The 27,243-nt window shown below is 50.8% G+C and overlaps 1 protein-coding gene across 2 annotated transcripts in view; it reads right to left on the reverse strand.

Annotated features, from left to right (window-relative positions):
- Window positions 1–1,171: 1,171 nt before the first annotated feature.
- The window catches only part of OLFM1 (olfactomedin 1), a 40,954-nt gene continuing 14,882 nt past the window's right edge, over window positions 1,172–27,243 (reverse strand). For both annotated transcript variants that reach the window (XM_068170037.1, XM_068170036.1), the window contains exons 2-6: window positions 26,228–26,377; window positions 20,231–20,386; window positions 16,054–16,273; window positions 8,979–9,085; window positions 1,172–2,896 (exon numbers count right to left, since the gene is read on the reverse strand). In XM_068170037.1, the coding sequence (XP_068026138.1) occupies window positions 2,222–2,896; window positions 8,979–9,085; window positions 16,054–16,273; window positions 20,231–20,386; window positions 26,228–26,377 (1,308 nt within the window). In that variant the 3' untranslated portion in view covers window positions 1,172–2,221. The remainder of the gene's footprint in view (window positions 2,897–8,978; window positions 9,086–16,053; window positions 16,274–20,230; window positions 20,387–26,227; window positions 26,378–27,243) is intronic.

Below are 27,243 nucleotides of genomic sequence, written 5' to 3' on the forward strand. Positions count from 1 at the left end.
GTTCCTTCCAACCCTAAACATTCTGTGATTCTATGACCCTGTGATTCTCTGATTTCATGATTCTGTGACTCTGATTCTCTGGTTTTGTGATTCTCTGACTCTCTGACTCCTAGATTTTGTGATTCTATGCCTGTGATTCTCTGATTCCATGGTTTTGTGATTCTCTGACTCTGATTCTCTGGTTTTGTGACTCTCTGACTCTGATTCTCTGGTTTTGTGATTCTCTGACTCTCTGATTCTCTGGTTTTGTGATTCTCTGACTCTGTGACTCTCTGATTCTCTGGTTTTGTGACTCTGACTCTCTGGTTTTGTGATTCTCTGACTCTGATTCCCTGGCTTTGTGATTCTGTGGCTCTCTGATTCTCTGGTTTTGTGATTCTCTGACTCTCTGACTCTTTGATTTTGTGATTCTATGACTGTGATTCTCTGATTCCATGGTTTTGTGATTCTCTGACTGACTCTCTGATTCTCTGGTTTTGTGATTCTCTGACTCTGTGACTCTGCTTCTCTGATTTTGTGACTCCCTGACCCTCTGGTTTTGTGACCCTATGACTCTCTGATTCTCTGACTCTGTGCTTCTATGGTTTATTGGGCATGGTGGTGTTAGGTTGACAGTCGGACTCGATGACCTTAGAGGCCTTTTCCAACCTTAACGACCCTCTGCTTCCAAGCTGGTTGCTCACCAATCACCCCAACCCCCCTTCTCTAATCCCCGCTCCCCCTCCCCTTAGCAGAGCGAAGACAAACCAAGCAAGGAGGGAAGTCTCCTAACATTTTTATTGTCCTCCAGGTAACTGTGGATAGTACAAAGTTGGTTTCGTTTGTTTGTCCTCTTAAAAAAAAAAACAAACCCACAACAAAATTGATTCCCTTCACACTTCCCATGGGAATCTGCTGCCACAGATTGGGTTGGGTATTTTTTTACCCCAGAGAAGCCATTCCCACCCTCCCACCCCCCCCCCCTCATTAATGCTATGCAGAGAGTATAACAGGAAGAGAATATTCTGGCAATCCTCAACATGAAGTTGGTTAGCTGGGTGTGAGGGTGAAACACTGATTGTTGTTGGCTTTAAATAGCATGATGAGCATCATTTAGTTAGTTATTTCTTCTTCTTCTTCTACTTCTTCTTCTTTTAGAAACAACCCCCCCTCCTCCCCCTCCCCCCCCCCCCCCCATCATTTATTAACCCCCAAACTACATCATTGCATTTACAACATTCATTGCATAAACTGGACATAACAAAGTCAAGGGTGGGGTGGGGTGGGGTGGGTTTTTTTTTGTGTGTTTTATGGTTGTTGGGGTGTTGGGTTTTTTTTGTTGCCACCTCTCAGGTAAATAACAGACAATACAGTATACAATAGAAGGGTTTGCTGGATACAGGAAGTTCAAACGAGATGGGGTTTACAACAACTTGTTCATAATACATACTCCAACCATCGTGTTTAATAGGGTTACTAAAGACACAGATCCATGAGCTACTTCGGGGGGGGGGGGGGAGGATCTCAGCACAGGTTAATCTAAGTGACAAGAACACAGTTTGAGAGGCAGGAGCTGCAATGGGAGGCCAAGGGCAGGAGGGGAGGGGAGGGGGAAGAAAAAACCTAACCGGTGGTAGGGGCTTGATCAGCCAGCAAGAGCTCCTCACGGTGGGGCGGGGGGGGGAGGTCAGCTTGGCCCACTTCGAATCGCAGCCTGCACCTCCAGCACGGCTGAGCAGGATGGCAGGGGAGTGTCCGTGCAGCCCACGCGCCGGGGAGAGCGGATTCCACCCCCACCCCGAGGACAAGAAGCTTCCAACAGTCATGGCCTCGCTTCTCGAGCAGGTGCTGCAGGTTGGCTGTCGGAAACGGAAAGCCCCAAACTGAAGTGGTCCTTTGAGTGCAGTTCCAGCTGCAAGGAGATGGTTCTTGGTGAGTCTGTAACACGGGGCCAGGCTTCCAGAAAGGCAGAGGTAATGCTGATCTCTCAGGGCTGATGCTGACCTCCCAGGTCCGTGACGGTTGGGTCTTCGCTTTATGGCAGCTGTTTTGTCTCTTGGCTCGTTTAAAGTGTGTCGCCTCCAGGCTGAGCTTTTGTCAGGCAAAATTATTAGCTTCTCCCTCTTGTTTTTGTTGTTGTTGTTGTTGGTTTTCCTCCCCCCTTTTCTGTTTTGTTTTGTTTTGGTTGGTTGGTTGGTTGGTTGGTTGGCTGTTTCGAAACCAGTTTCTGAACCAGGCTGGACTACAACTCGTCAGACCTGATGACGTGGAAGAGGGTGACGTTGTAAAGTATTTGGTGCCCGTTGTTCCAGGCATAGAGGGCCCGATCCTTGGGGTTGTAGTCCAACATGGAAATGTGGGAGTACTTGTTCTGGAAGGGGATGTCGATGTACTCATAGGTGGAGGCGTTGGTCTGGTAGGCGTAGTGCACCTTGGTCCCTCCCGAGTAGCCGTTGGTGACGTAGAGGGTGCCGCAGATGATGAAGGCTTCCCCGGCGCTGCGTTTCGGGTAGCTGGTGTTCCAGGTCTGGAGGCTCTGCAGGGTGTTGGGGTCCAGCTTGCTGATGACGATGTTGCCTGCGTTCTGGTTGGTGGCGTAGACGGCCCACAGCCCGTTCTCGTCCACCATGAGGTCAATGTCCGAGTGGCCCCCCCAGGCGTAGTGGTACATGTTGTTGTAGCCGGCGTAATCCAGGCTGCGGGTCTTGAGGATGGTCTCTGTTTTCAGGTCGAACCTGATGATGATGTGGCTTTGGTATTTGTTGAAGTAGATGGAGCCGTTGTAGACCACTTGCCCGGTGCCTGACCAGGGGTGAGGGAGGCGGTGGGAGGTAAAGTTGTCGGTGTTCATGAAGTCTGCCATGGATTTGTACTCGCGGACGAAGCGGTTGTTGTGGTAGCTGTCCATGTACCAGACCTGGGCCAGCGACAGAAAGGGGAGGTTAGGAAACAGCAGGGACCCAGAGCTGCCAAAAGACCTCTGAAATCATCAAGTTCACAGAATCACAGAACCATGGAACCACAGAATCCACCAGGTTGGAAAAGACCTCAGAGATCATCAAGCCCAACCTATTACCTAATACCTAACACCTCCTCACGATAAACCATGGCTCCAAGTGCCACATCCAATCCTTTTCGAACACCTCCAAGGATGGTGACTCCACCACCCCCCTGGGCAGCACATTCCAATGGCCAATTATTCTTTCTATGGTCAGGCTTGGAAGGGATCATAAAGATCCATCCAGTTTAAACCTCTCTGCCATGGGTAGGGACACCTCCCGCCAGCCCAGGTTGCTCAAGGCCTCATCCAACCTGGCCTGGAACACCTCCAGGGAGGGGGCTTTCACAACCTCCTCAGGCAATCTGTTCCAGTGTCTCACCATGCTCAGTGTCAAGAATTTCTTTCTAATCTCCAGTCTAAATCTGCCCTTCTCAAGCTTCAATCCATTTCCTCTCATCCTGTTGCTGCAAGCTGATGTAAAAAGTCCCTTCCTGTCTTTCTTTAGCCCCTTTCTGGTACTGGAAGGCTGCTCTAAGGTCTCCTTGGAGCTGCCTTTCCTCCAGGCTGAGCAGCCCAAACTGTTCTGGTGCCATGGTTTAGCTGATCAGATGGTGTTGGGTGATGGGTTGGATTTGATGATCTTGAAGGTCTCTTCCAACCTGGTTAATTCTATTCTATTCTATTCTATTCTATTCTATTCTATTCTATTCTATTCTATTCTATTCTATTCTATTCTATTCTATTCTATTCTATTCTATTCTATTCCATTCCATTCCATTCCATTCCATTCCGTTCCTATTCTATTCCTACTCTATTCCATTCCCATTCTATTCCCATTCCATTCCATTCCATTCCTATTCTATTCCTATTCCTATTCTATTCCTATTCCTATTCCTATTCCTATTCCTATTCCTATTCCTATTCCTATTCCTATTCCTATTCTATTCCATTCTAACCAACCAAGTTCAACCATCCAGCTGAGCCCTCTGACCATCACCCTAGAAACTGAGCCAGGAGCAAAATGCAGAGCAGGGAACACAAACTACTGGCCAATGATGTGTCCAACACCTGCCAACGACACCCAGAATAACCCAGCCAAGAAAACAGCTGAAGGGCAAAGCTTTTCCAGGGGCTGACATGGGATCTCCCTAGGAGTTTGGGAGCTTAAGAGGTTCCCTGGGAGTGCTGCCTGACCCTCACTGTCCTTCCAGAGAGTAATGAACAGCTTTCCTCTTGCTAAACCCAGCAGGTTATGTTGCTGCTGCTTTGCAGCCTCACCGTGGCAGCGCTCAGTGAGTGATACCAGCTGCTGGGCAGGAATTCACTCTCTTGGCACGGGGAGGTGATGGATGCAATTCCTCCTTGTCAAGGAAACTCAGGTAAAATCCATATTGGTTTAAAAAAGCAAACATAAATCACACATCTCTGCATCAAAAGCTGAAACCAAGGCCACTCAAAAGATGAGTAAGACATCAAAACCTTGCTGTAGGTGGATGGAGGAGAGATTTGGGGTTGTCATTAGGGACACTGTCTAGACTCCTCCACCACAAAAAAAAACCAACCAACAAGCTTTTGTCATATGAAACCAATCCTGAGGCAAATGCCAAAGCTCTGCACTTAGCATCAAGAAGAAACAGCCAGGCAGTGAGTGACATTCTCAATGCAGCTGCCGCCTGAGAGAGCTGCTGGCTGCAGGAATTGTTTAGGAGGGAGAAAAAGTGAATGAAACAAGCAAGAGGGAAGCCCCTTCAGGATGTGGATTTGGGGGATGTTGGGATCTTTTGCAAAGCTCTGTGCAAAAACCTGACAGCACTGGCTCTGCAACAGGACTGGCTTCAGGTTCCCTTGGGGGAGCAGACAAACATTCATGCCCAGGGGGAGTGTGTCAGCTGCTTCCAGCTGCTGGGGTTTGATGTAAAAATTTCATGGGGAGCTTCACCTCTCCCTCATTACCTCCCTGGGAGCACTGGTGGGGAATGGATCTGATCTTTATATCTCCACTGTGGGCTTAAGGAAGGCTGTGAAAGCCCCAGGGAATTCTAGAGTCACAGAGTGGAAGGGTTGGAAGGGATCTCCAGAGATCAAGTCCCACCCCAAGGATCACCTGGGGCAGGTCACACAGGAATGCATCCAGATAGGGCTTGAAAGTCTCCAGAAGAGGAGACTCCTCCCTGGGCAGCCTGCTTCAGGGCTCCAGCAGCCTCAGAGCAAAGTTTTTCCTCTTCATGTTGAGGTGGAACTTCCTGGGTTCCAGTTTGTACCTGTTGCCCCTCATCCTAAGAGACATGCACATCCCTGAGCCCACAGCAGAGAAGTGCCTTGGGAGAGCTTCTGCCAGCAGCTGTGGTGCTGGTGACTGCTCCTCACTTTAGGAGGTGCCAGCACTCTGTGAAACCAGGTTGGGAAGTCACAAAAACAACCTCAGCAAACTGATTGTCTCTCTGCTGCTCTCCTTTCATTATTTGGCCTTAAAAAATTACATGTCAAGGCTTTGTGCTCAGTGGTCAGAGAGACAAAGAATAGAATACAATTAACCAGGTTGGGAGAGACCTTTGAGATCATCAAGTCCAACCTATCACCCAGCACCATCTCATCAACTCAACCATGGCACCAAGTGCCTCATCCAGGCTCTTCCTAAACACCACCAGTGATGGTGACTCCACCACCTCCCTGGGCAGCACATCCCAATGGCCAATCTCTCTTGCTGGGAAGAACTTCTTCCTCACCTCCAGCCTGAACTTCCCCTGGCACAGCTTGAGACTGTGTTCTCTTGTTCTGGTGCTGCTTGCCTGGGAGAAGAGACCAACCCCCACCTGGCTACAACCTCCCTTCAGGGAGTTGGAGAGAGCAAGAAGGTCTCCCCTGAGCCTCCTCTTCTCCAGGCTAAACAACCCCAGCTCCCTCAGCCTCTCCTCCCAGGGCTGTGCTCCAGACACCTCCCCAGCTCTCTTGCCCTTCTCTGGACACCTTCCAGCATCTCAACATCTTTCCTAAACTGAGGAGCCCAGAACTGGACACAGGACTCAAGGTGTGACCTAAGCAGTGCTGAGCACAGGGCAGAATGACCTCCCTGCTCCTGCTGGCCACACTGTTCCTGCTGCAGGCCAGGATGCTATTGGCCTTCTTGGCCACCTGGGCACACTGCTGGCTCCTGTTCAGCCTACTATTACCCTGTACCCCCAGGTCCCTTTCTGCCTGGTTGCTCTCCAGCCACTCTGACCCCAGCCTGTAGAACCTTGTATTATGGAATTGTTTTGGTTGGAACAGAGCTTTCAGATCATCCAGTCCAACCATTAACCCATTACTGCCAGGTCACTGCTAAACCATGTCCCTCAGCACCTCATCTACAGGCCTTTGAAACCCCCCCAGGGATGGAGACTCCCTGGGCAGAATGTTCCAAGGCTTGACAACTCTTTTGGGGAAGAAATTGTTCCTCATGTCCAACCTAAACCTCCACTGGTGAAACTTGAGGCCATTTCCTCTTGTCCTGTGGCTTGCTCCTTGGGGGAAGAGATCACCCCTCACTTTGCTCCAACAGGGGGACTGCAAGGTGGCAGGACCCAGAGGCATTTCACGTCCTGGAGAAGCAGAGATTGATGGGCAGCAGCATCTCAGCACACCAGCTGGCTCTGAGCAACCTTCTCCTGCCCACACACATCAATCCCAGCTCTCAGCTCCCAGCACTGCCTTGCTGCAGGGCTGCTGCTGCTGCTGCTGCCAGATTTGCAATTGCCCTCAGTCGTGTTCAATGATTTCCTGACATGAACAAATGACCACATGGAGCCACCAAACACCTCCTGGGGCCTGGTGTTTATGATCAACTTCCCATCTCACTCCATCCCCAGTTTTCCACTCTGCTGAGTAGCCAATGAAGTGCACATGATGGTGTGGGTTTGATGAAACACACTGCAGACACACTAAGAGCCATGGAATGGGTTGGGTTGGAAGGGACCTTAAAGATCATCTGGTTCCAAATCCCCCAGCCATGGGCAGGGACACCTCCCACCAGCCCAGCTTGCTCAAGGCCTCATCCAACCTGGCCTGGAACACCTCCAGGGAGGAGGCATCCACAACCTCTCTGGAAAACCTGTTCCAGTGTCACAGTCCAGACAATTCTGCTTGCTTCCTCTCATAACAAAGCTAATGAAGAAAAAGGAATGGATTGAAATAAAAGACCAAAAAAACCCCAAACCAAACCAAACCAAACAGCTTGCTTTGAGAAAAAAACTCTCTGAAGGCATGGGAAAACCTTTAGCATTTGATCAACCAGCTCCAGCTGCACCCAGGCCTGGCTCTTCCTTCACAGATCATAGAGGATGTTCATGGCTGAGGGATGCAGCAAACACCAAGGGCTGCAAGCTTGTCCCCTCTGCTGAGCAGATCAAGATGTGATGTGGGTAAAGTCCTCCCATCTCTCATCTTATTGGGGCTACAAGTGACATCTTGTTTAGTAACTACAGAATGTGGAGGTGGTGGCTTGGAGAGCCAGTGCCAGCCAGTTGGTTGTTGGAGGGAAGTGCTGCTCTCAAGTTGCTGCTGGTTCATTAGGAGAAGAGGGGGCAGTGGATAAGATGACCTTTGAGGGTTCCTTCCAAACTCCAAGGGTCCCTTCCAACCTCTGAGAGTTCCTTCCAAAATCCAAAGGTCCCTTCCAAACTTTAAGGGTCCCTTCCAAACTTCAAGGGTCCCTTCCAACCTCTGAGGGTCCCTTCCAAAATCCAAAGGTCCCTTTCAACCTTCAAGGCCCCTTCCAACCTTTAAGGGTCCCTTCCAATCTCTGAGGGTCCCTTCCAAACTTCAAGGGTCCCTTCCAACCTTTAAGGCTCCCTTCCAACCTTTAAGGCTCCCTTCCAAACTTCAAGGGTCCCTTCCAACCTCTGAGGGTCCCTTCCAAAATCCAAAGATCCCTTCCAACCTCTGAGGGTCCCTTCCAACCTTTAAGGGTCCCTTCCAAACTTCAAGGTCCCTTCCAACCTTCAGGTTCCTTCCAACCTTTAAGGGTCCCTTACAACCTTCAAGGTCCCTTCCAACCTCTGAGAGTCCCTTCCAAACTTTAAGGGTCCCTTCCAACCTTCAAGGTCCCTTCCAACCTCTGAGGGTCCCTTCCAACCTGACACAACCTGTGAATCACTGCTGCACATCCCCTCCCAGGAGCCACCAGCAAAGGTGACTCTTCCAGAGCATCCCTTGTCCTCTCTTAGCTACAGAAAGCTGCTCACAGGGCAAAGCTCTGTGAAGAGCTGCCCCAGTGCAGCCCTTGCTTGCTGGTGCCTTCACCCCCTGCAAGAGGATGCTGCATGCAGCCAAGCTCTGTGGCTTTTGTTTTTGGTTTGCTGCCTGCAAATCCTCAGCAAACACTCGAGCTATTTTCCAATCCATCAGTCATGGGAAGCCTGGATTGATTTTCAGCCAGTTATTGGCCTCCTACCTCCTTGGGATCAAAATTGAGTGGTCTGAATGGAACAAAAAAAAGAGAGAGAGACCAAAACAAATCTCTCTCTGGCTGCAGCCAGTTAATTCCTCACAACAATGAAGGTGGAGGATGGAGAACAAATGCAGTCAGATGACATTATCAGAGGCACCAGCAGCAGAAGAGCAGCAGAGGCTGGGACCACAGGTCCCTCTGCTCGGCCCCAGCTCCCTCCTGGCTGCCAGTCCCAGGTGAGAAACCAAACAGTTGATTGTGAACCTCCCACAGGGGGCCACAGAGCTCGTGGTGACATTTCTGAGCCCATTCATACTCATCCCTGCAGTGAGTTTCACCCACCCTGGGAAGGGAACACTGCATGGGGCTACTCAGCCCCATCCTCTTCCTCCCTCCCTGTGGGATCCTCAGCTCCCCTCCCACTGCTGAGGAGTCCAGCAGAGTGCCAGGACATGAATTAGGACCTTCCACAGGTTTCACAGAGCACAGCCTGGGCTCTGGTGCCTGGCTGCAACATCCTCAGCCATTCTGGTGGGAGGTGGGAACACAGAGATGAAGCTGTTGTGGTCTTACCTTGTTCTCTCCCTCGGGAGCCAGAGGGTCTGTCATCCAGGATCCAAACCTGGACCCCGAGGTTTTAATTGTGATGGGGTCACTTATTCCTGTCAGCTTGCCACAAGCTGTAAAAGAGTTGCAAGGCTGGTGAGGACCACATCCAACCACCCCCAGGGCTCCTTTGGCCACAGGCCAGCCCCAAAGCCCCAGTGAGGACCACATCCAACCACCCCCAGGGCTGCTTTGGCCACAGGCCAGCCCCAAAGCCCCAGTGAGGGACACCAGAGCTGGCCACCACCCCACACCACTCTGGCCCAATGCTCTCCCTCGCTGATGGGCAGCTCTGCTTTAAGTGGAAGTAATTAAGCTAAGAACAACTGTTGGAGATGCTTTTGCTTGTTTCATGCCCCTCAATATCCTGCATCACACTGCCCTGACAGAAAAAAACCCACCCCACAACACAAGAGCTTTCCTGAGCCAGCCTGGCTTCTAATGTCATAGATTAGCAAGTGAGAAGAATTAGCCAGGGCTGAGTGGCTGAGAAATTAGCTGTATTACAACATTTCTGCTCTAATAGAGTGGCTGGAGCCAGTGTGAAGAGCCCAATGTGCCTATCCCAGCCCTGCTAGCAACAGGCATTATGCCTGTTGGAAAGGGGGGGAAAGAAAGGTGGAGAATTCTGTGCAACAGAGATTTCATCCCTGCAAAGATCATTCACCAGCTCCCAGCAGCCAGCTCCTCTGCTCCCCAGCCTGTCTGCACACTTCAGAGACTCTAATGAATTCCTCCCATCTCCTCTGCCAGCTCCTCCTCCAAGAGAGGAGCCCAAATGCAGCAGGATGGGAAGCAGGCAGCGGAATGTCCCAGGGGTTCCTCGGGAGCCGCCCTGGGAATCCTGCCCAGACTCAGCATCACCACAACAGGGAGGTGCAGCCTCACAGCACCAGGAGCCAGGTTTGGGAGCATCCCCAAGGGCTCCACCCCACTGTTTCATGCTCTGCAACTCAGTGGGCATGGCAGCACATTTGCAAGCCCAGCTGTGTGCCTGGGCTGTGGTTTCAATTCCTAAGTAGGAGGTGAAGAAGCAGCAGCAGCTCTCTCCTCCAGCTTGCTACGCTGGCTGCCCATGGCAGCTTGCTTCCCTTCCATGGTTCTGTCCCCTGACACTGGAGCCAGCATCCCCCTGGGGACACCCTGAAACAGAGGCAAAGCTCCAGCCTCAGCTATACATTGAGTTTCTGTTTCCAGCACTATCCTTAAGTTGCAGGAGAGCTGCTGCTCTGCATTTCAGGGATGAGGGGAAGTGGAGAAGAAGATGCTGCAGGAGAGAGTGTGAGCTGGTGCTGGATGGTCTGTTGCTACAGGAGCACTCATTAAAAACCTGGACACATTCAGTGCAGAGCTGCTCCTGCAGCAGCAATCTCCTGAGCAAGGCAAGCTAATGTCAGCAGCAGCAAGGGGACAGCCACAGCCTGAAGTTCAGGAGCTGTTTCCTGGACTTCTTTTTGTTGTGGAAGCCTCTGGCAGGCTGTGGAAGGGGAAGGTGGTGGTGGTGGTGCTGGGATGAGCTCTGGGTGTTAGGGTTGCTGAGCTGCACTGCAGTATGGATGGCCCCACTGCCCAGGGAAGGGTGCCCAAGGGCAGGGCTGCAGGTGGGAGCCTGTGAAGGGGATGCTAAGCCCTTCCAGACTGGGACAAGGTCCTTCTGCTTGAAATTACCAAGCAGAATAATAGATTGGTTTGGGTTAGAAGGCTCTGTTAGAGGTCATCTGCAGTGAGCAGGGACATCTTTAGCTAGATCAGGTTGCTCAGATCCCAAGACAACCTGACCTTGAATGTTCCCAGTACATCCATCCTCCATTATGTCCTAGCTGCCTCTCTCCTTAGCCTGTTCTCATCTGCCCCCTCAAACTTCTGATCATGGCCACAGGACACATCCACCTGCCTCAGCCCTGACCTGTGGCCAGAGGGGTTACCTTAGCTTGGGGCTACCAGATGAAGCTACTCCTCATGTGCATCAGTGTGGCACAGCCAAAGGCACCATCAGACTTCCCACTGCAGGCAGATACAGACAGACCCCACCAAAGAGCAGAGAGCTTTCCTGGCCTCCCTGAGACAGGACTTAGGGGAATTTGTCTGATGCTTTCAAAAGCTCAGCTCAGGAGGAGAGCAAGATGCTGACAAAGGGATGCAAGGGGTTAAAAGACCAAATGCCTAAAGTCTTGCAAACTACCCTTGCAGAGGACCAGCCTGGCTCTAATCACAGATCTGCTCAACACTGCCTACCATTATCACAGCCCTGCATTGCTGTCACTTTATCTCTTCCCTTCCATTTCCCTGGAGAGAAAGGTTGTGTAAAAGCTCATTGATATAAAAAAAGGGGGTGGGGGGAAATAAAATAAAGCAGACAGCAGCAGCTGATAAGGGTAAAGTAGTGCTGTCTGCAAGTGGTAAGGCTGCATCTCACACATGTTTAGCTGGAGGCACAGCCACAACAGCTCTTCAGCAATGCAAGAGGGTTGCTCTTGTGCAGAGCAAGGTGTTTTCTGCCTTGGTGTAAACCTAAGACAGGCACTCAGATGGCAGGGGGAAAGTTTAAAAGGGTTCTTTTAGGATCCCTGGTTGGCAAGGTCCCAGCAGCTCTCCCAGCCTTACCCCCCAAGGATGGACAACTACAGCCTCAGTGGTGCTCACTCATCCCTCTCTTTGTTCCTGGTGGGATCCACACCACAGTCTGAACACCATCAGCTGTTTTTATGCCCCTTCTGTGGGCTAGCAGTCATCAAAAGTAGAAGGATTGCTGGGATCTCCCAGAGGGGACTCTGTCTTCTACTGCTTCTCTTGGACAGTAGCTCACAGGACAGGATTCCTCCATCTCCCCATGCTCAGACATGAAGCAGCAGCCTGCACAGCCTTCAAGCACCCACCAGCAGCACAGGGCAAGCTCAGCAGTGTCTACTCTGTGGGTGAAGAGCTGAGCATGAGGCTGGGAGTAGAGCTGGGGTGAGAGCCCATGACACCTAACATCCTCTCTCAGACTGCAGTGACTCACACAGGGGAGATTTCCAGCCTGTGATTGCCCTAAAGCTGCTGCTTGGTTGCCCAGCAGAGTCCTGCCCCTTACAGCCCTGCACCCATGGGTGCTGAGCCTTTTAGGGGGACTGCCCTTCAGCAGCTGGCTCATGCCCTGCCCTTGTCTCTGTCACCTGGCTGGGAGCCCTTCTATCCCCACAACATCTGGGGCAGCCTTGCCAAGGCTCTGTCCCCATCCCTGCAGCAGGACTGTGGGGTGGGAAAGCTTCTGCTATGAGGCAAATGTGAGCCTGGGGAGCACAGCTGAGTGAAATTCCCCCTTGAATCAGGGAGTGACAACCTCTCCACTGCTCCAAGGCTCCTGCTAGGAACATTCATGGGCACGTTAAAATCCCTGTACAAATAGTGATCCTTCAGAGTGTAAACAGAATAACAGATTGGCTGTGCCTGCATTGATTCCTTTTTCCCTTCACACACATGCCAGGGTCAGGAAGTGTTTTCACTATTGATCCATCAATAACACTTAGGAAATCCAAAATGCAAAGCAGGGCTTTGCCTAGGAAGGCAAAAGCTGCTGCACTGCAGAGCATTCCGGAGGATGGGGAGAGGGAAACTGAATGGGAAGGTGGCAACGTCCCCTTCTCTTGTCCTGTGCTTAATGCAGCAGCTCCCTGATCCTGCTCTGGGAGCTCTAAGCTAAGGCATTCAAGGTCAAAGTTGATGGGGACCCAAGCAACCTGATCTAGGTGGAGATGTCCCTGCTCACTGGGGGGCAGTTGGAGGAGATGACCTCTGAGCTTCCCTCCCAACCTGATGCATTCTGTGATTCTGTCAGCGGTACCCTGAGCTCCAGCAAGCCGACAACTCAGCACTGCTGGCCTGTGCAGGAGCAATTCTAAGCTCAGACATGCTCCTTGAACCATCAGGTGGATCCCTCTGAGCAGCTAATTTGCTGCCAACGGCAATCCCCAGCAAACAGAAGCCCAGCGTGTGGCAGCAAAAGTGTCTGGAAGGTTGTTAGCCAAATTTAGTTCAATTAAGTGCCATTTCCACTGGTTTATGCTCCAGAGCGATCAACAGCATTGGAAATTCAATCCATGCTGCTTGCTGTTAAGTGACCAAATGAATCACCCTCCTGGGTGAGCAGCAAACCCTCCCAGGTGAGCCCCTTGCGAGGCTCAGTGTCAGCCTCTGCGAGCACCCAGGGGTGCTGCAACGCCCTGAGGCAGAAAAGCTGCCCTGACCTCAGGGGTGTAGAGACAGCAAGAGGAGGAAGAAGGGACACAGCCAAAAAAAAGCCTCAAGAAAGCCTCAAAGAGATTAAAAAGACCCTCAGAAGCTTCTAGAAAAGCCTGCCTGCAAGAGCAGGAAGTAGAGCTCAGTCTTACCTGGGCTCCTGCCTTGGGTGGATGTCCCAGCTGGAGAACCTGAGCATGAGTGGGATGTGATGAGCCAAGACATGGCCCAGAGCAGAAGGAGCTAATGGTCCATGAGCAAACTCTGTGTTTTATGGAGGGGTTTTTTTTTGGGGGGGGAGCTACTTCTTAAAGCCTACCCAAGAGGATCACCACAGCTTCCCTGCTGCTGGCAGAGTCAGGCAGGTGTGGGCAGCTCCACCAAGGCTGGCTCTCGAGGTGCTGTGGGAGCCAGGATGGTTTTCTTTAAAGAACTAACCCCAGGAAAGTAGTTCTACAGCCCCAACTCAAATCCCTGGTCCCTGGTCCTGCTGCTCTTCCCTTCCCCTAGAACCTACTGCTCCTTTTCACCTTCAAGACATAGGCTGAAGGGATGAAGCAAGTGGACCCCTCCTTGGCCACCATCCCCTCTCATCACACCCACCCCTGCCCTGGACAGGGGAAGAAGGGGAAAAGCCATTTGCAGGGCAGAGCTGCCTTGTGCTGGCAAAATGGGGCTCCCAGGGGGGGTTGTTATGTGACCTTGGTCAACTGGCCCCTCCTGGGCCTGTTCTCCATCCTTTCCTATCTTACCCACTGCAGGACTGTCAGTCCTGAGATGTTTGTAGTCTCCCCATGATAACTCTGCAGGTACTGGGCACTGCTAACACAGGAAGCACCAAGTCATCACCACCTCCATCGTTTCTGTCAGGGAGGATTTCAAGTGGGGGAGGACAAGGTCAGGACTTCCCTGACATGCCCCAGCCCTGCTGCCTCCCCTGTGGCCATCATCAGGCAAGGAGGAGACCACAGACACGGAGTGGAAAGCAATGGCACAACAATCCTCAGCCTGTTCTGCCCCCAGAGCAAACCTGGGCACGGCAGAGCTCTTAATAAATGAGAAATCAGGCTCTGCCCTCTCGCTTAGCTGGGGCAGGGGGCTTAGACCCTGCCTGCCAGGCAGCTCCTCAGGGGTATCTCAGTGCATGACTTGTAGTTCAAATACCTTTGAGCATCCAGGCTCATGTGGAAATTCCATTCCCTCCCTGAGTTTTCAAGTGAGAGGCAGCTTAGAGGATCACAGAATTGTTTTGGTTGGAAGAGATCTTTCAGCTCATCAGGTCCAACACTGCCAGGTCACCAATTAGCCAGGTCCCTCAGCACCACATCTACAAGGCTTTGAAGCCCCTTCAGAGTTTCAACCTCCACCACTGCCTTGAGCAGCCTTTTCCAGGGCCTGACACCCCTTTTGGGGAAGAAATTATTCCTCATGTCCAACCTAAACCTCCCCTGGTGAAACTTGAGGCCGTTTCCTCTTGTCCTATCATTTGTTACTTGGGAGAAGAAACCAGCCTCCACCTCACTCCAACCTCATTTCAGGGAGTTGTAGAAAGCAAGAAGGGCTTCCCTCAGCCTCCTTTTCTCCAGGCTAAAGAACCTCAGTTCCCTCAGCTGCTCCTCACAAGCCTTGTGCTCTAGAAGGGCTGTCCAAGGCGTCAGAGGACAGGATGCACTCGGAGGGGGGAACACATGGGGGGTGTCTGCTTACAGAAGTGTGGAGGCATCTAGAAACAAGCAAAAGCAATCCCAGCAGCAGAGACAAGAGAGAAACAAAGTGTTACCTTGCCAAGGGTATAGAGTGCTCAGAGGAGATCTGATCTTCCATGGAGTTACCTGAGAGTGTAATTTCGTATGTGCTACCGAAATAGACTGCAGAGCAGTTAATGTGTTTAGATTATCTAAATTGCTTAACAAGAAAGTCAATAATGGAAGTAGAAATTAAATCAAGGCAGAGCTAGGCCAACCGGCGGTGGGAAGGCTTCCTGCAGCTGCAGAAGGCAGTGCCCTCCGTCCCCCCCCTTTCTCCACCCTTGGTTTGGGGGTCAGCTGCTGGGTTCTCAGTGGTGCCTCCCCGCAAGGGACCCCCAGGCTGCAGTCAGTTAATACTCCCTGGATGAGACCACAGATGAATCTCGGATGGTTTAGCAGCGCTGCTTGGGTGGGGCTCCATCTCCGTTCCATTCCACCTCCGCTCCCCTCGGGGAATGGGAGAGATGGGGAGGACTGACATCCTGCATCGGCTCAACCCCACCCACCCACCCACCCACCCCAGCTCCATCATGCTCTTCTCAACTGGGATTTGCAAGATGCAAAGAAAAGGAAAGGGAAAGGGAAACTGAGCCACAGCCTGCAAACACACGCACGCACGCACACACACACACACACACGCTACTTAAAGCTGTGTGTGGAGACCTTTGCTGGTGTGCTAGGGTCCAGCAACCAGCCCAGACATGGATGCAGAAGCAAAATGGGGGCATGTGTTTGCTTTGCATAAGCGCCCACTCGCCGGGGGCCGGGCCTTTCCCCCACACGTCACCATCCGCTTATGCAAACGCTGCCCGAAGCCACATGCCTAGTCGAGGGCCTGATCCTGAAGCACTTACACCATGAGCAACGTGGCTCACGCAAGCAACCCTCAGCAGGACTTAGCTCCCGGGATTCAGGTTACTCATAGGGTAACTGTTTGCAGGATCCAACCTGGCTGCGCCAGCTCATCCCTGGCCGCCAGGCCGAGCCCAAGGAGATGTCCAGTCTAACATCTCGCTACCTCCAAGGAGGGATGAGTGGTTTTTTGTACCAGTGCCACCATGTCGTTCTGAGCCTACCTAATTTTTGCATGCATGCACGAAGCCTTTCTTCAAGATTTGACACTCTGTTCTGAAGCTCTTCGTAGTCATAGGCGCCAATCTCTTCCTGGAGTTCGTTTAGAACTGACGTCAGATTCTGGACCTCCTCTTTAAACTGCAATACCAATTTGGCATCGGCTTTGTACTCTTCCAACACTGGTATCAAAGGCCTAAGTTCCTCCATTTTCGCTTTTATCGCCTGCAAGGTTAAAATAAGCTTGGTTCAGTGCTATGCGTGCAAAAATCTGCCACCCTCTGCCTCGACCTGGCCGCTTCCTACGGCGAGCACAACGGCTTCTCACTTAGCTCTTTATGGGGTTTCTTTTTTTGGGGGGGTGGGGTCTCCCCCAATCATTAAGCATTCAAATTGGGTTTTAGGTCTTATTTGGGTGGGTTGGGGAGGGGGGGGGGGTGTCCCAAGAAAAGAGCAAGATTAAACAGGCTGCAGAACACCGAAACATTTGGGAAAGGCCTTTATTTGTCATTTGTAGGTTGTTTTTTTTCTTGTTGAATGCAACATCTTAGGGGTTACATGCTTCAGGTCACGTACAACAAAGAGTTCCTTGGGTGGTTGGTTGGTTGGTTTGGGTTTTTGTGTGGTAGATATAAGGTTTGTTTTTTTTTTTGTTGTTGTTTTGTTTGTTTGCTTTTTTTTTTTTTTCTTTCCAAACAGAAAAAGAAACCAAAAGCAAAAGAATAAAGGAAAAAAAAAATAAGAAGAAGAAAAGGAAAAATCAACTCAACTCATATATAGAGATATATATGCATTGACAAGGGTTTCAAAACTAGTCATGAAATGCCACCTACAATTGCATGCAAAGGAAGGTCTCAGCTGGGAGGTTCAAGGTTCCTTAGAGTGAGCTACGGTGCTAATTTGGAAAGTAATGAAAAGAATAAGGGGGGGGGGGGGGGGGGGGGGAAGGGGAGGGGGAGAGGGGAAAAGGAAAAGGAAAGGGGACCAAAATAAAATAGAGAAATCAATGCATGGTGCAAAATGCTCTGTGGCCCTCTTTTTCATGGTTACATGGGAGTGAACTGCTTCTTCAGTCACTGCAGCATTGAAAAAACTTGCTTTTAAGTTAGCCCTGTAAGCAAGAAAATGAAATACTGTTGAGGATCTAGCTGGCTAACCTGCCTTATATAGATAGCCATTCATAGACAAATACTCTTTCACAGAACTAAAGAGAGAGAGAGAGAGAGAGAGAAAAAGCAGAAAGAAAAGCAAAACAACCCCAAAACCAACAAGGAGAGCTCCAAAGGACAAAACCCAAAACCACTCACAGCTGTGTTTTGCTGTGTCGCTTTTACCGCTGGCGTTAGCAGGAACAAAATGCTGCGGCCGGTTAAGTTTAAAGCGGTGCTTTGGCAGCAAATTAGACCAGGAACAGCCAAACAAACCCCAAACCCATCCCCACAAAACAAACCCCCAACCCCCCCCCCCCCCCAAAAGAAACCCAAATCCCCCTGGTTTTTATTTATAGAGCTATATTTTTGTTGTTGTTTAAAGGCATGCTAGAAAGAACGTTAAGGAAATCCGAGTCCTTGTCAGATTTATTCCACAGAAATAAAGACTTCTCTCTTGGTTTTCTGGTCAGCATCATTACTGTTTTGTTGCTGTTGCTGTTAAATTAAATGGTGGCCTCGTTTACAGCAGCATTTTGTTGAGGATGCTTTGCTCCAGCAGCTAATGAGCAGACATAAATATGCATGCACCTAGCCCTTAACCAAGCGTGTGAGCGCGCAGAGCCTACCTGCCGCTGCCCAAACTGCCCCACAACAGCCAAGGGGCACAGCACTCAGGGTTGGGACGTCAGGCTCGGGAGAGGGGGGCGAAATTTGGGTCTCAGCCTCAGTTTTTGGTGGTGGTTTTTTTTTTTCCCCCTTCCCATCCCATCCTATTTAAGCCAAGAGGAGGGTTGTTGGGGTTTGTGGTTTGCCACCTGCTGTTTGCGCTTGGGGAATGAGCTGGGGTTGTTTAGCCCGGAGAAGAGGAGGCTCAGGGGAGACCTCATTGCTCCCTACAACTACCTGAAAGGTGGTTGCAGCCAGGAAGGGGTTGGTCTCTTCTCTCTAGCAACCAGCACCAGAACAAGAGGACACAGTCTCAAGCTGCGCCAGGGGAAGGTTGGGCTGGAGGTGAGGAGAAAGTTCTTCCCAGGGAGAGTTGTGAGCCATTGGAATGTGCTGCCCAGGGAGGTGGTGGAGTCCCCATCCCTGGAGGTGTTCAAGAGGGGATTGGATGTGGCACTTGGTGTCATGGTTTAGTCATAAGGTCTGTGGTGACAGGTTGGACTTGATGATCTTTGAGGTCTCTTCCAACCCTGGTGATACTGTGATGTGACACTGTGATACTGTGAAGGTGTTTGGCTATTTCACTTTCAATCCCCGGGGCAAGCCTCTTGGAAGGCAAAGGGGAGGATTAAAGTTATCAGGGTGGAAGGAGATGGGGTGGAAATAGAATCATGGAATCAATAAGGTTGGAAAAGCCCTCAAAGCTCATCAATAGTAAGGATTAAACTTATCAGGGTGGAAGGAGGTGGGGTGAAAATAGAATCATGGAATCATAGAATCAATAAGGTTGGAAAAGCCCTCAAAGCTCATCAATAGTAAGGATTAAAGTTATGAGGGTGGAAGGAGGTGGGGTGGAAATAGAATCAATAAGGTTGGAATAGACTTCAAAGATTATCAATAATAGGGATTAAAGTTATCAGGGTGGAAGGGGGAGGGGTGGAAATAGAATCAATAAGGTTGGAATAGACTTCAAAGATCATCAATAATAGGGACTAAAGTTATCAGGGTGGAAGTAGGAAGGGTGGAAATAGAATCATAGAATCAGTAAGGTTGAAAAAGACTTCAAAGCTCATCAATAATAGGGATTAAAGCTATCAGGGTGGGAGGAGGAGGGATGGAAATCATAATAGTAGTAGTCATAATAATATTAACATATTAATAGTTATTATTAATAGCATTAATAAACTATCAAAAGCTTGGTTTATTGTTATGATAATACATGATAAACTCCTCCTTTAATCAGAAAGATGGTTCTTCCCTCCAGGCTGCAGAGCTAAATTTAGGGTCCTGCAGTAACTGGAGATGGGGGAAGAGGAGGAGGTGGAACTGGTGAAAAGTTTTAAGGGCCTCCTTCCCAGCTTTTCTTTCTGATGTCATCTTGGTATTTTGGTATTTGATGTAGAGATGTGACCAAAAAAAAAACCCACCCTGCTTTTTTCAAACAGCAGGCAGCTGGGTTGGAGCTGGCAATCAGCTGGGTGGCTGCTCAGAAATATCTTCCCAACTCCACTAGAAACCATCTCCCTTGCCTTTTTTAGGTCTCTTAATCCAAAGCATGACTGAAATGTGAGGTTCCAAATCTTGCTGACAGCTTGGTTTGGGGCCATTTCCTTGGTTCTCAATCAAGCTCTTGACAGTCTGACCACGGCTTGCAGCGGCAGATTTCATTTCAGAGGCTGAGATCTTCGCTTCTCATTTGCATGACACCAGGTCAGGACACAGCCAAGCCGTCAGAAGGTGCTGGCTCTGCTGCCAGCTCCTTTACTTCAGTACTGGACACCTGCACACCCTTGAGAGGTGCAGTTTGCCAGCCCAACGCCAAGAGCCACACTCTGGTTTGGGGTTTGGTTTGGTTTTGGGGTTGTTTTTTTTGAGTGGGATTGATTTGGTTGATTGCTTGCCCCGTGGCCACAAGCACCCCAAAGAGGGGAATGATTAGTGCTGCAGAAATGGAAATGGAGCTCCAGCTCCTGACTCTTCCCCAAGAAAATCAGGTCCTGGACTGCCTGGTTGTGGAAGGGAAATCCAGCTCAGGCTGACCTCAGATGCCCCAAGCTCTTTCTTGCAGACCCCCTCTCATGGGGCAGTGCTGCTATTTGGGGCACTAAAGTGGTTTGTGGGTACAAAACCACAAAGATTGATGCTTCCACCCTATGGCTTGTGGCTGAGGAGGAGATGCCACAGCTTGGATCTGGCCATGCTTTGGGTAGGAGGGAGCTTCTCAGGGGGGCAGCCACCAGTGCAGTGTAGAACTGGACCAGTGGCTGCATGAGCTGACAGGGACAAAGGCTACACCCCCATGCACACAACCCCCCCAGTAAATCCCTGGCCACAGCTTCGTTAGTGATTTGGAAAGCACACATACCTTAAACTGCCTTGCCAGGTGCTGCTTGTGGCTTTCTTCCACTTGCTTAAATTTTGTTTCCAGTCCCCTCATCTGGTTTTCCATCTTCTCCACGTACTGTAGGTCTCTTTGAGTTCGCCTATCCAACACCTCTATCGACTGGGACATGTTTTGCACCTGTCAAAGGAGAAGGGGACTCATTAAGGAGGTGCTTCCCCCAGCAGCAAAGGCGGCCCTGCTTGCATCCCAATGCTGAGTGCTGACCTTTTCCTCGGCAGTCAACACAACTAAAGGGTAATCAGCCCATGCATTATTTACCAGTTCATCAACAGCCTCTCCCAGTACTACGACCCCATGCTCTAAAAGAGAGCAAATTGCTTGCACCAACATTTATCCTGCCCCGCTGCAGAGACTAAATTAAGAATCACACATGCAAATAAGGTTTGCAGTCCAGGCTAAAACACCTCACTCTTGACGGCCTCTTGGAGAGGCTGGAGCAGCTCCTGCTGTGGCATGAGGAGAGGCTCTCAGCTGAGCAGAAACACTCTGGCTGAGGTGCACATCATCATTTCTTCACATACACAAGTGACACTTACTGATTGCCTAAGTGCAAACTTTACTCCCAGCCAGTAAAAACCTCATTATCCAAACAGCCCTGCTCTTCACACAGCTTCTGCCACAGCCAATTCCAGCTGCAGGTGAAGGCAACCTGAAGCTGGGAAGCACCGTCAGGCTGAGGCGTGCCTGCCCACTCGGGTGGCCGCGCTGCCCCAGCGGCTCTCCTAGCCGAGCGATGCCGCATCCCGGCGGCTCCCCGCGCTGCTCCCATCTGGTCCTGGAGAAGGAAATGATGCAGGGAGCTTGGCTGGCCTCATGGTGAGAAAAAGAGCTGAAGGTGTAAGGAAATGCTAGCTAGGCTGACCTGATTTGGAAGGTTGGCTGCCATCTGATTTATTAAGATATTCCCTTCTCTCCAGGCTGGGAGAGGGTGAAGGAAGCTCTGACTTCAGCAGGGACCTAAGCACCTATTTAGCATGAAGCCATGAGTGTAATTTTAGGCCTTTGCATCAAAGATGGTTGTGTTTGTAGACGGTGGGGCTCAGCCCACGACGGGTGGCCCTGCTGCTGCTGCTGCTGCATTACCCTCGGAACTGTGGCTGTCGGCACCGGCAGGGATGACGCCGGAGTCTAAAATGAATCAGGCACCCGCGCGTGCTGCTGCGTCAGGGCCCTCGCATTAAAGGCATCTTGGTTCAAGTCTCTTCCTCTGTGGGTGTCTAGCAAACCCCAAATGCCAGCCAGCACCGTCTCTGCGGATCCCCTCTGAGACACCTCCCAGAGCCCAGGCTGTCACATCCGCTCCCGTCACCGTCCTTGCCAAAGCCCAGGCGCAGCCAGGCTGGGATGGGGGAGAGGATGGTGGAAGCGCAGTGTTTCCTCCAGCAAATCTCCCTGGGCTGCTGTGACTTACCTGAAGTGACAGAGCAAGGGGACAGCAGGACACCCGCATGCAGCCAGCTCTTGGAGACTGCTTGCTGGAACCAGGCAGTTGTTTGAGACATTGAGTTGTTTCAGGGTGAGCCCAGAGCAATGGAGAGGCAACGGTGGCCTGATGACCCAGGTGAGATTTGTGGGGGTCAAACCCATGGTTTAAACCCTGCCCAAGCTTCCCTGTGGATCAGCTTTTCATGTCAGCTTGGGAAGGGCTGTTCCAAGCCCATCTTTTGGGGTTTGAATTGGGATGAATCTCAAGCTTTGGGCAGTCAGACAGACTGGTGGAGCAACAGCATGAGGCATCTTGAGGGAGATTTTCATGGTCTACAGGAAGAATTAGCAGAGAGATGGGCTCAGCTGATGAGCCAGGACTTGAGAAGTTCATCTCACAAGGGTCAAATGCCAACTTGGGTGTCTGCAGCTCCAAAGTGATCAAAATGCCCATTGCTCATACACAATGACAGGAAAACTAGTCCAGAGAACTCTTAAAATTGCATGGATGACCTGTATTTCAAAGGCCACCAGGCAGGAGGCATTCTGTAGAACCAAGTACAACTGCTCCAGGGGTCTAATAGTCTTCCTCAGTAAAGGGGGAAGCTATTTCCAGTCTCTGAGCCCTGACACATCACCCAGCATCCATCCTGACTACCATCAAGGAGCTGCTCAGGGAGGTGTGAGGAGCAGGGAAGAGCTAAACAAGGCTCTCTTGGTTTGAAGAGGCAAAGAGCTGAACCTGAGCTCAGCTTCTGTGGCTCCTGTTCAGCCATGTCTCCCTCGGGGTCCATGAGTTCTCAGCAGACACGGTTGGGTGCTAATTTACTTGAGTTGGATGTGGAGGAGTTTGAAGACCTCTTCCTACCCTGAGGCAGGAGATGGGAAGTCTCAGGCAAGCATGACTGGTCTGCAGGTATTTTTATCCTGGTAATTCACTCCCTCCTCCTCTGAGTCCAGCTGTATCTACACAGCAGAATTGTTCCAAAGGGATGGAAGAGGAATGACTTGCAGGGATCACACAGAAAGGATCTCATTTATTCCTCTAATGCCTAACTCAAATTAGAGGTCCAGCTGCAAGTAAGCAGAAAGGAGCATTTCTGTACTGATACCCTTGGTGTCTGACCCCTGAGTGGGGTTAGAAGGGGTTCCTTACTCTGCCTCTTGGATGATGGGGAGGAAGGACAGACTCTGAGAGGCAGCACATTGGAGCATCTCGCTCAGGCTTCTGTTCTGAATCACCTCCAGAGGAGCCTGCCTGTCCTCTGACTGCAGAGGAAAACAGCCTCCTCACATGTCTCTGCACTGAGACACCTAAAATGAACTGCTGTGGCTGTGCTATTTTGGGGATGTCCAGACTCTCCCTGTTTGTTTTTGATATTGTTTTCACCCAGGCAAGATTCTGGCCAGACTTACAGAGAGTCAGTCTCTATCGCTCCTGATCTCTGCCAGTAATGTGTGCTTCATCAGCTGGAGATGTGCTTGTTTTCCTTCATTAGCACATCAAACCCTTGATCCAGCAAAGCACTTGGGCAAATGATTAGATTTCAACGAGGCTGGTCATAGCTTAAACTTAAGCATTTGTGTTAAGTGCTCCGATGAACCCAGCCTCAAGGAGACTGTCTCTCAAATTCCCTCAGCTCCATCCATTAGCTGCTATCCTCAAATATCAGCTAAAACGCTTTTTGCCTCCGTTGGTGGAGCACACAATCTCGACACGAAACCTCATTTTCCATCAAGCTGCCATGAAAGAGATACTTGTGAGTGTCTTGGGGGAAAAAAAGAAAAGAGTCAATTTTAGCATTTGAAATAGAAAATTGATACAAATGAAAGTTCCAGGCCTGCTCTTGTTTGACATTGAGTCGCTTCAGAATGAAACCAGAGTAATGGAGAGTCAGGAAGACCCTAGGAAGAGATATATGGTCAAATCCATGGTCTCAATCCTGCTCAAGCTTCCCTGTGGATCAGCCTTTTGTGCCAGTTCAGAAAGGGCTGTTTCAAGCCCATCTTTGGGGCTTGAATTGGGATGAATGCTAAACCTTGGGCAGGCAGACAAGCTGGTAGAGCAACAGCATGAGGCATCTTGAGGGAGAATTCCATGGTCTATAGGAAGAACTAGCAGAGAGCTGGTGGAGCAGGACATGAGAAGTTCCTCTTCTAAGGACTGCAAAAGTCAAATCAAAAGGCTGAGAAGAGATGTCTCTGTCCTTCTTGTGTACACCTTGGAGTGAATATCAAGTGAGCAGAAAGAACTGTTTAATCTGGAAATTAGTGCTGGCAAAGAAGAAGAATGGGCAGGAAGCCAAAGATGGTTTAACCATCAGAGGAGGAAGTCCTCCCAGACAACAGGGCCAAAAAAATTCCTTCTGAAGAGGAAGAATAATCTGTTTATGAACAGGATGGAGGCGATGCCTGGGCTTGGGTGCAGTCCAAGCTGTGGACTCAACACCTGACACAAGGCTGGAAGGACTCAGTGTACTCCAGCCAAAGATGAGCTCAGACACCTTGGTGTCAAAACGGGGACTGAACAGTCTGTGCGGTGGTGAGCAGACCTGGCTCACCTCCCCTCCCTCAGGGCCTGCTCTTTGCACTGATGGGGTGCCCAGGATCCACTCCCAAGCAGCAGCAACATATGCCTGTGGCCTTGTGGGGAGGGTATCACAGAAGCATAGAATTTCAGGGGCTGGAAGGGACCTGGAAAGATCATCTAGTCCAACCCCCCTGCCAGAGCAGGATCACCTACACCAGATGACCCAGGTAGATGGCACCTTGGCAGCTTTGAACCTCCAAATACCTTCAAGCTGCTGAAGGCTCTGTGCAGAGCTTTGCAGTGGAGCTGCTGAAATTGGTTTGTGTACACACACAGGAGACTCACACACACACACGAATGCAGCTGGTTTCTTGCCTGTACAAGCAGTGCCTTATTATTGCTGCAGGTGACTGCCAGGTCTCCTCCTTTGAAAATCCAAACACAATTTACCTCGTTGACACAATTATGCTGGCAGAGAGAAATCAGGAAGAGTTTTCCCACCACAGAGAGAGCTGGAGTTAAAATGCCAGGGGAAAGGGAAGGAGTTTTCAGGTCTGAAATCTTTCCTGGGGAGCTGGAAGCTCTTCTCTGCGGTGGCGTTTTCCTACGGGGCTGAGCATTTCAGCCTTCCTCAAAGAGCAGCTGTCTGGCAACTTAAGAAGCCTGTTCTTTATTTTGGGAGGGGAGTGTGTTCATCTAGGTTAGCACAGGAGTGAGAGGCAGACAGAGCAGCAGCAGCTACCACATCCCCACAACACACGCCTGGAAACACCGCTCCTCCCTCACCTCATCCAGCGGCAGCCGGAGAGCTGCAGGAGGGAAAACCCCACCCAGCACAGGCACCCTGCAGCGGAGATGTTAGCCCAGGTCTCGCCTGCCCGTTAAGCAGAGGGCACGGGGTCAGATCCTGCTCTTTAATGCTTATTGAGCAGCTCTGGCAACTCGATGGCTCCCGGACGCCCGCATCAGCTGCTGAGAGAACGCCCGCAGCAGCCTCTCCGCCGAACGTGGTGCTGAACCAATTGCTGTTCATGCTTAGGGAAATAAAAGCTCGATTGGGGGGGGGCGGGCTATTTTTAGAAGCCTCTGCCACACCAAAGAAGTGTTTTAGGGCTAAATGTTTCCTGCCTCAATTTATTGCCCTCATCACATCAGGATGGGGGGGTGGGGTGTGTGAAGAAAAAACCCCAACCACTTCAGGGTAGGTTTAATATCGCTCCCAGTGACTAACACAGCAGCTTCCTGCGAGCAGCAGGAGCAAATCTATTTGGTCATGCACAACACATGCCAGCGCAGCACTAGGGCAGGAGGGATAATTACACACCCAGCACAGGAGCCCACTTGCATTTGAGAGAGAGGAGCACCATTTCCCATGAACCAGCATTTCTTCAATGGAACCCCTATTATCTGGAAAATTTCTTGTTATCAGGAGCGTTTCCCTAATGAGATTCTTTGATCTCCTCGGGCAGCAGACCATTAAAAACTAATCAAGTGGATGTCAACCATCAGAAAGCAAACCACTGGCTGTCATTTCTCTGCTGTTTGATGTCGACAGCTCGGGCTGGTTTGAGTTGACCTTTTTAATATCAGCTTGGCTGGGAGTGCACGGGGCTTGGGGTTTTTAATTCTATCTCCTCTCATCTGGTTGAGGCTCATCCTTTTAAACTGCTTGTGTTAACATAATGGGAAAAATAAAAGTGAATTGCATCTTTTTTTTTTCCTCTCTCTCTCTTTGGTTGGTTGTTTTTTTTTAGTGGTTCAGGATTGTTGTTTTGATGTCAGCAGTTTTAACTCGATCTTAAGCCACGGTCCCTTTTCCTCCGTGCCTCAGAAACACTTAGATTTACCCCACCATGCACACGGGGATGACTCCAGGGTGGGAAGGCTGGCCCAGGGGGGGCTATCTTCCCTGGAAACCACAGCTCAGGCCAGCTGGCTGGTGTTTTGGCCCCCATAGGTCATGCCAAAGCAAACCACCTTTCCCCAAAGGGGTCAGCTGTTACCTTTTCTAATAGTTGTCTCAGCTGCTTTGTCCTGGCATCACGCGAGCACATCGTCTGTTGAGGTGCCACCACTGTGCATATACAACGCCCCTCGCTATCCTGGGCAGAGCTGTAGACCTGCCAGCTTTCCTCTGGGTTGGTTGGCAACACCTAATTAACACAGGGAAAGAGGGGTTAAGTAATCGGGGTGAGGCCTGGCAAAGGTCGGGGAGGTGACAGGGGCAGAGGGGAGGAAGCAGGGAGGATGTGGCAGATGCTGGAGCTGCGCTGGAAGAGGAGGGAGGCTCCTGCAAGGGCCCAGCTGGCAAAATTCACTTGTAATGCAAAAATATGGATTGGGGACAAATGAAAGAAGGGTCTGAAAAGGAAAGCAAGAGCCGAAGGAAGGGAAAGCATGGACGTGAGGAAAGCCACAAAACTGCAAGGGTTGCAGCGTGCCGTGAGGCGCCGAGCGCATCGGGGTGGAGAGCCACTCCTGCCGTTGAAGCACTTGACTTCTCCTTGACACCACGAGAAGGATGTGCCCAAGCCACCAGTGAGGATATGGTGACCTGGCTGAGGGTTGAGCAGCGATCAATGTGCCTCTGCAGAGCTCTCCCGGCTCCGGCAGCAGGAGAATCGGCTCTCCTGAGTAAACGGACACTGGGAGTTGTATTTCCTCCCCTCCTCTGTCAGACTCTCCTGGGCACGGGGAGGTTCACCCACCATTCATTTCCCTCTGAATGGTCTGTGGGTCAGGGCAGGGAGAGCCCAGTGCTGTGCCCTGCGAAGCACAGCAGCAAAGAAGGGATGCGGTGCGGAGGGCACAACCAGTGCCTCTCTCCCAGCTCCCAGGACACGCCGCAGAAAGGGAGCCCAGCCACGAACACAGAACGTTCCCCAGCCCCCACCCCCCCTCCCCAATACCCCCCTGGTGATCTCCAAACGTCTCTGATCTTAATTTTTCCTTTGATCTCACAGCACTTTGCAAAGATACATTATTTAACCGCAATTCAGCCTCCGATCGCTTTGAAGGC

The sequence above is a fragment of the Melanerpes formicivorus genome, unplaced genomic scaffold (assembly GCF_026170545.1).
Source record: "Melanerpes formicivorus ecotype bairdi unplaced genomic scaffold, bMelFor1.0.p_v2 SCAF_276, whole genome shotgun sequence".
Classification (NCBI taxonomy): Eukaryota; Metazoa; Chordata; class Aves; order Piciformes; family Picidae; genus Melanerpes; species Melanerpes formicivorus.